The 8,345-nt window shown below is 35.9% G+C and overlaps 2 protein-coding genes across 3 annotated transcripts; both read left to right on the forward strand.

Moving 5' to 3' along the window:
• Positions 1 to 1,765: 1,765 nt before the first annotated feature.
• On the forward strand, positions 1,766 to 3,628 carry LOC111809101. Of its 2 annotated transcripts, XM_023695451.1 has the most exons (3): positions 1,766 to 2,027; positions 2,374 to 3,096; positions 3,190 to 3,628. In XM_023695451.1, the coding sequence occupies exons 2-3, from the start codon at positions 2,426 to 2,428 to the stop codon at positions 3,398 to 3,400; spliced, it is 882 nt and encodes a 293-aa protein (XP_023551219.1). In that variant the 5' UTR covers positions 1,766 to 2,027; positions 2,374 to 2,425; the 3' UTR covers positions 3,401 to 3,628. The 2 variants fall into 2 exon arrangements, with proteins under 2 accessions (XP_023551219.1, XP_023551228.1); XM_023695460.1 differs by having other exon boundaries at positions 1,766 to 3,096.
• A 1,335-nt stretch (positions 3,629 to 4,963) lies between these two features.
• LOC111798992 (transcription initiation factor TFIID subunit 8-like) lies at positions 4,964 to 6,981 on the forward strand. Its single transcript, XM_023682368.1, has 2 exons — positions 4,964 to 5,239; positions 5,602 to 6,981. The coding sequence occupies exon 2, from the start codon at positions 5,658 to 5,660 to the stop codon at positions 6,789 to 6,791; it is 1,134 nt and encodes a 377-aa protein (XP_023538136.1). The 5' UTR covers positions 4,964 to 5,239; positions 5,602 to 5,657; the 3' UTR covers positions 6,792 to 6,981.
• Positions 6,982 to 8,345: the final 1,364 nt, after the last annotated feature.

The following is an 8,345-nucleotide window of genomic DNA, read 5'->3' on the forward strand; positions in this document are numbered from 1 at the left end:
CTGTTGTGGCAATGCAACTTTTTAAAACAGAAAAGAATATTATAAAGAAAAGTAGAGAAAAAAGTAGGGAGAAAAGAGAGAATAAAAGGCAAAAAAATCATAATATGTCCTATAAAATTAAAAATATATATAGAGAAATAAATTTAAATTTCATTTTTTTATCTGAAATTTCTCAATTTTAATAATATTTTTAAATATACTAAAGAGCTTAAATTTTAATAAAAATATTACAGAAAATCGAACTTAAATTCAGATATTATTTTCAAAAATATATATTAAATTTATGTTATGAAATTAATTAATTATTTATTTATTTATTTTTAAGGAGGAGACAAATCAATTTAAAAAGAACTAAAAAGAAAAGGATAGTTAAAAAAAGGGAATGGGAGTTATGGTCACTTTCGGTTTCGAACGTGGGAATGGGGGGGTAGAAAAGTCAAATAGCATGGTTAAAAAGCGAGTTGTCAGTTTTTTATTACCGCCAAGAATCTCCACGTGTCTTTTAAAGGACGGGTATGGCGTGAATGTCCTTTTTGCCCTTTCGTTTGTTTCTTTTTTTTCACAAAATTACAAATTTGGCCCTACTGTTTTCTGTGATCAATTTTCAATAATTCGGTCTACAAAATTTAACTTTATTAGACTACTTGAATCATCTTAAATTAATTTATACTTTTTTAATAATTTTTTTATTGTTTTATATTAATATCTTATTAAATTACTAATTTATTTCTTGTAGTTCACTGCTCGTTTCAACTTAAAGATTTACGAGCAATAAACCACTCAATGATTGAGATCTATTAGTGACGAGTGTCTATCATTTAGCATATATTATCCATTTTGACCCATTACATATCATTGTTAGTCTCACGATTTTAAAACATGTCTTTCAAGAAGAGATTTTCACACCTGTTTGGTTCCCCTCTCCAATCAATTTGAGATCTCACAATTCATCTCCTTTAAAGGCGCAACGTCCTTACTAGTACACCGCCCGGTGTCTAACTCTGATACCATCTGTAACAGCGTAAGTTCACTCCTAGCAAATATTATCCGCTTTGGTCCGTTACACATCGTCATCAGCCTCACAGTTTTAAAACGTGTCTACTAAAAAGATATTTCCACACTTTTATAAAAAATGATTCGTTCCCATCTCCAACTTAATTTTATTATATAGCATATTAATAAAATTTAAAAAATATATAGAATATATCAATCGATTGATCATTGTTATGATGTACTAGTGAAAATAATAAATTATTAATAACTAGTTAGTATAAACTATTTTTTAAATTATCAAATAATTCACTAATAAATATATATAATTAATAAACACATAAATAGTCGTCAATAAAATCATTAATAATTGAAAATTATCGCTAATAGATATATTAATGATCAAATACAAATTATTTATCAACTATAAATATGAAAAAGTATATTTAATTGTAAACATCTGGTAAACATAATTTATATTAATAGTATTTAAAAAGTTTTAAAATTTAAATATTTAGTTTGAAGATAAAATTTATATTTATAAATATAAAAGTTATATATAATACGAAGTAGGATGTGATAAGGTAGAGATAGAGACAAGTAATATAATTCCATCCGGGATGGTATAGCCAACCAAAAAAACTGTTTCATCCGATTCGGTTAAAAAATAATCAGGTTAAATGAACATCTCTAATAGTTTTGGATGGGACGAGGGCAGCTCAATTTTGCACTGGCGTTGCATTCGCGCGTTGAAGTAACTGCCATTTCTGCAAGGATTAGTTAATACATAAACCGATCGCAGCAGACACCATTCCGAAATCTTCTCTTCTCCATCTCTTTTCCCTCTCTCCTTCTTTTACCAAAACCCTACTGGTTTTTCCTCTCTCCTTCCCTGTTCTTCAACTCCTCGTCTCGTTAACTCCTTGCCATTTCTAGGTTTCGTCTGTTCGTCTTGTTTCAGAAAATGGGGCGTTTTAGATTAAAGCGACTGGGTGCTTCATTGTAGCCGACAATTGGATCCGTCTCGAAGATTATCTGTGAGTTTCGTTGATCACGACGATCATTCATTTTCCTCTGTGTTTTTCGTGTTTGGACTCGTAGTTTAGACAGGTTAATTGCTTGATTTGCAATAATGTGGATGTTTGTTCTATATTTGTATATATTTGCATCTGTTCTAGGTCATGAGTATGAATATATAATTGATTTGTATGGATTCAGTTGAAGAAATTGAAAAGTTTCAATGGATTAAAATGTCGAAAGTTAAATCTCATGTCTGAATTTCTAGGTTTAGGGTAAAAAATGAATTAGCTGAAGAATGATGATCTTATGATTGATTTAGTTATGTTTCTACCGAATCTTCCATTCATATCTCTGTTTGTGCAGCATTGTAGTAAGGAATACTTGGCAGGATTTTGGTTAATACATTGTGGAGGATATGGATTGTTCAAAGAGCTTTGAGCTATCTAAGGTGCAGTTAGAGATGATCCATAATGAACCAGATGGTTTTATCCATGAACGTAGCCATTCCAATTCTTCCCGTACCTCGGATTTGTCACGAGACTCTGCTGTTAGCAGCATTTTCCAAATTGATTCTCCTCTTCAGCCAAAACTAGATGCTGAGTCTACTAGAATCCAGAGTTCATCAAGAGGTTCTCCTCAGATTCGATTATCCGGGGTGCTCGAGAACCATGATCCAAACCGAATACCGTTGTCGATCTTCTCTAGTAAACCATCAAGTCCTATGGAATGGAGCACAGCTTCAAATGAATCATTGTTCAGCATTCATGTGGGAAACAACAGCTTCTCAAGGGAGCAGTTCAATTTTTATACCAAGTCTGGAGAATTGACGAATAACACTAATTCACCCCAGAATCTATCCTCCTCGCCTCCTTTTATTGATCCAGCAAGAGTGGAGAGTAAAACTGAAATCGTGGTGAATGTCTTCCCTGAACAGGCAGCATCAACTGGAGCTCAAATTCCAGCCATCTCGACTCAGAGTGTAACAAATCGTAGAAAAGAAGTCATAATATCTGTGGATGATCATCGAAGCCGCCCGAGCGAATCAAACGACAGCATGAACAGCTCTCGTTCATTTCAGTTCCCTCTGTAAGTAATCCTACATCATAGACATAATACTTGAAATCTGAAGCTGAAACTGAGACATTGTGGCTATGAATTCTGTGCTTTTTGTTTGATCAGATTGGGAGGTGAAGGTGCAACGCCAAAATCAAACAGATCCGTCTCAACAGACTCATGTACACAACAAAAACAACACCAGCCAGGAACGAAATCGACGAAGCTGCAATCGCTGGACCATCAATCTGTATCTAATGAAACTACCTCATCGTCTCGGACTATGAATTTCGGTTCGGGTTGGTTTTCCTGCCTCTCTTGGTGTCGATGTCGGTGATGATGACGACGACGACAAATCTACTACTTGTTCTACTCACATCTCGTCCTATTCAGCTCAGAGAAGCTTCAGCAGGAGATGCTAACTTTACACTATAGCTAATTAGTTCTCTCAAATGGGAAGAACATGGACTGATCCTACAAAGGGGAATCAGTTATCACTGTAATAAACTTTTTGTTTGTTTTGTTTTCAAGTTCTTCATCTGAAGCTGCATTCGAATAGTGAAATCTTTGCGATGGTGTTTTTCTAGCTTTGATCAACACGACTACAGTAACTTGTTCATCAAAACGATCAAAACGCTCATCCTGTGAAAGTGAGATTCCACACCGGTTGGAGAGGGGAACGAAACATTCCTTATAAGGGTGTAAAAACCTCATTCTAATAGATGCGTTTTAAAATTGTGAGACTTTAACGATGATACGTAATGGGCCAAAGCGGACAATATCTACTAGCGGTGGTCTCGGGTTGTTACAAATGGTATTAAAGCCAGACATCAAGCGGCGTGGGTCCCCAAGGGGGATGGATTGTGAGATCTCACATTGACTGAGGAGGGGAACGAAACGTTCCTTATAAGAGACGAAACGTTCCTTATAAGAGCGTGGAAACCTCTCCCTCATAGACGCATTTTAAAATTGTGAGATTAACGGTGATACATAATGGACTAAAGCAGACAATATCTACTAGCGACGGTCTCGGACAGTTACAAATGGCATCATAGCCAGACATTGAGGAGTGTGAGTCCCCAAGGGGGGTGGATTTTGAAATCCCACATAGGTTGGGGAAGAGAACGAAACATTTCTTATAAAGGTGTGAAAACCTCTCCCTAATAGACTCATTTCTTATAATGGTATCAGAGCTAGACATCGAGCGGTGTGTCAGCGAGAACACTAGGTCCTCAGAGGGTGGGTTATGAGATTCCACATCGATTGGATAGGAGAACGAAACAGGTCCTCAAAGGGTATGAAAATTTCTTTCTAGTAGACGCGTTTTAAAATCGTGAGACTGACGACGATATGTAGTAGATCAAAACGGATAATATCTATTAGCAATGGTCTCGAACTGTTATAGATATAGTCATTGAACATTTGCTTAACAAGATCGATACAATTTAATCAATAATTATGTCTCAAAATTAGTGAAGAAACTTTAATTTAAAACAATTTAATTTATATTTTTGGTGATCAAATCTCATAAATTATTTTTTATTAAGTATATATTACATTTCTCAACTGAAGCCATTTATAAAATTATATCATCATTATTAAAATAAGAAAAAACACACAAACAATAAAGAATTTCAACATATAAAAAAGAAATTAATTTTAGTTATGGAAGATAGAAACTCGTTGAAAAAGTAGAATGAATTTCAACATCTAATTTGTCTAAATATTATTAATAAATGGCAATAATTCAATGATTAAATTTAATTAATTTGTGAAATTTTCAATGTTTTTTTTTAAAAAAAAAATAGGGACAGGTGTCAAGTGATGAGTGGGTACATAAAAAAAAAAACAATTTATAATCTCCAGCCCCATTTGTTGCCTATTTAACTGCTTACCCGGTTCTCTTAAAGTTCCAACTTTCTTCCCTCCTATCTCTCTCGACGTTCTCTGGATCTCAGGGTTTTGCTTGGGTTTTAGATTTCTACCCACTGAGTTCCGCAATCCTACTGTACATAATTTAATCAGCCAATTCTGTAATTCTAGCCTCCATTTCTGCGATCTAGGGCTTCGTTCGTGTTCAATTGGGTACTTGATCGCATTCTTTTTCCAGATTTAAGACTTGGCAAGTCATTGTTAATTCAATCTCAAATCTATCCGGGAGCCCTTGCAATTAATGGTACATGAGCTGAAGATCCTTTTAGTTTGTTTGAGTTGTGGGTTTTTCTGAACGAATTTTGTTCTTAGTTCCATGTCAGATGGATTAGGGTTTTCTCAGATGCGAAACTTTTGAGCTTCGGATTGCTTTTGTTTGTACTTCTGTAATGCTTTGATTTACTCAAATTTGTATTTTCTCTCCGTCTGCGTATGATTTTCTATTTTTAGATTGTCGTTTAAGTCTGATTTACGAGAGCTAGTGAAGTATGTGGGGGATTTCTTGTTCTTAGTTTGATTTTTTTTTATCTTTCTCCTTATGAGCGAATTTCAAGGAGGGAAATTAATTTATCGGTGAATGACGTGGAGTTTTGGGTAATTGTGCAGAGTGGTGTTTTTGGTTGTTATCCTTGCGGCAGATAATATGATATGAATGTTTGAATATGAACGATGGAGGTGGGGAGAGTGGAAAAGTGCATGAACGACCAAAGACGAGAAAGAATTTGGGCGGTGAAGACTTCCCACAGGCGCTTGCCAAGATTGCTGTAGCTCAAATATGTGAGAGTGAGGGGTTTCAAACCTTTCAGCAGTCTGCCCTTGAAACACTGGCTGACATTGCGGTTCGGTATGTTCAGAATATAGGAAAGACTGCAAACTTCTGTGCTAATTTTGCTGGCAGAACGGAGTGTAATGTGTTCGATATAATTCAAGCACTGGAAGATTTGGGGTCAATCCAAGGATTTGCAGGTGCTTTGGATATTGAACATTGTCTCGCAAGTTCCAGCACAGTTAAAGAGATTGCTCGTTATGTTGCTCAAGCGGAAGAAATACCATTTGCATACGCAGTTCCCAAATTTCCAGTTGTCAAAGAGCGAAAGCTGAGGCCTACCTTTTTGCAAATTGGGGAAGAAACTCCTGGAAAGCATATACCTTCTTGGTTGCCTGCACTTCCTGATCCCGAAACATACATTGCGTCCCCCACTGTGGAGGAAAAAGTAGTGGAGCCTCAAAAAATTAAAACTGAACCAGAAAAACAATGTAAGAGCGCAGAAAAATCGTTATGGAATCTGCAGCAGTGGTTGTTTTGCAATGGATTGGAAGGATCCCGGAGAGAAGGCCCTAGAAATGCAGCTATGACCAAACAAACACAAGAAAGTAACCCATTTCTTGCTCCCCCCCTGCAATTTGGTGAGAAGGAAGTTTCTTCTGTCGTTCTTCCAGATAGGATCTTGAACAATTCAAGTACACAATATCCTGTCCCTGCCAGGGAGAACTGTCTTGTGGATACCCATGTCTCAGTGCTGGAGACTTTTGCTCCAGCTATTGAATCAATGAAGAACAGTTTGCACGATTCTGAGGAAAAGTTCTCTCTGAACAGGCGATCCACTGTACAGTTTAAGATTGGGACTGGAAAGAAGCCTGTAAGTAGCATGATAGAATTGAAGGCGCTAAACAATGGTGTTAAGAACTCTTCATCCTGGTTTGTAGGGGACGATAAGAAGGATGACAAGAAAAGAAAGGCCGAGAAGATTCTGAAGAACTCAATTGAGAACTCCAATGAGCTATATCAGTTGTAATTAGGTTGCCTGATTAAAATTTGTACACGAAATTTAGGGGACTGGCTGCAGTTTTTCCAGGTTGTGAAAATCACTGACACTGTATTGTGTTGGATATTAGCAAAGATTCAAATTTGTGGAAAGAGAGATTCTAATTTAGCAAATTATTCAGGTATGCTCATGTTTATTATGAATTAATCTTCTTCTCTAATGAATTTTTCAATTGGAAACGCATTTTGAGTGGGGGGATAGCAAAAGAAAAGGAGGGAGCATGTGATAAAGTATAGTTTAACATGTGTCTTGTATAAGAATCATCTTCTCCCCTCCACGGAGAGAGAGAGAGAGAGAGAGAAAACACTTCTACTAGTAATTGCGACTTCAAGGGTATTTTTTTGGTTACAGGGATCTCTTGTTCATATTTGTTCTTCTTCGCATATTAGCTATCCCTCCACGGAGTTCCTTCTAATAGAAGAATTGGGTCTGGATATTTCTTGTTTGTCTCCCTTTGTAATATTAGCTCTGTCATGTGGCGTTTTCTTTCTCACTTTGGTTTTTGCTCATGGAATAAACAGACTTCTGAAATTTTGGTTTTGGTTAGGTGTTGGACGATTATGGAGCTTAAATTTTACAAATTCTTTTATTGCTTAAAACTTAACTCTTCCACTCAAGGTCCAACTAAATGTTGGACAAGTAGTCTCTCTCTTCAATTTAATTCATCTGTGACTGGAACGTGTTGATGACCTGTGACCACCATGCTAAAGAAGACATAATTGTAGTCAAGTATCTCTTTCATGATAATATTTTGGCTTACTGGTTTGTACAGTTACTGTTATATGATATAGTAAGATGCCATACCAACTCGTCTTTCTGATTTCTTGTTTCTACTGTGATTTTGATTATTTGTGTGTACATCTTCATCAGGTAATTGTTTTCTTGCTATTTCCTGCAAGTGTTTGTAATGTAGCACTTGTCATTAGACTTTGCATGCGTTCAAGAGCTTGTAGAAAATGTTCTCTTAGCTGACCTTGTATGGCCATAATTGAACTCTTACCATGTCTCTCAGTTTCTCTGATCGATATTCGATCATATTCAAGAGGGGAGTTGAACGTTCCACTATCTTATAGAATCCGGTGAAATAAGCTGCTATATCTGCCAAATTACGAACTTGAAGGAACAGAATTACAGAAACTGAGATTTTTGTTACGGGGAAAAGTGTAATTCTTTGTCACTTATTTGATCAGTTAAAAGTGGTATGAATTGAAGTCCACTCATGATATACGTATGGAATGATTATTGAATATAAGTCTCCTATCGTTGCCAATTATTCTGTTGAAGAGAAGAAATCTAAAATCTTATGGTTGGAAATGTCTTGGAGGATCAGTCTTTTATAAAAAGAAACTTTCTGCCGGTGGTGCACATCAACACCTGTCATATTTCTTGGCATGGGTTTGTCATCTTATACGATCAGAAAGTATGCTTTCTGTGCGATGTTATGGTATAAAATTATAAGACATATTATCATTTTTCTTTCTAGCTTCCAGGACCTGGATGTTCCAAGATGGCCTAATGAAAGTT

The sequence above is a fragment of the Cucurbita pepo genome, chromosome LG01 (genome assembly GCF_002806865.2).
Source record: "Cucurbita pepo subsp. pepo cultivar mu-cu-16 chromosome LG01, ASM280686v2, whole genome shotgun sequence".
In the NCBI taxonomy this organism is placed as follows: Eukaryota; Viridiplantae; Streptophyta; class Magnoliopsida; order Cucurbitales; family Cucurbitaceae; genus Cucurbita; species Cucurbita pepo.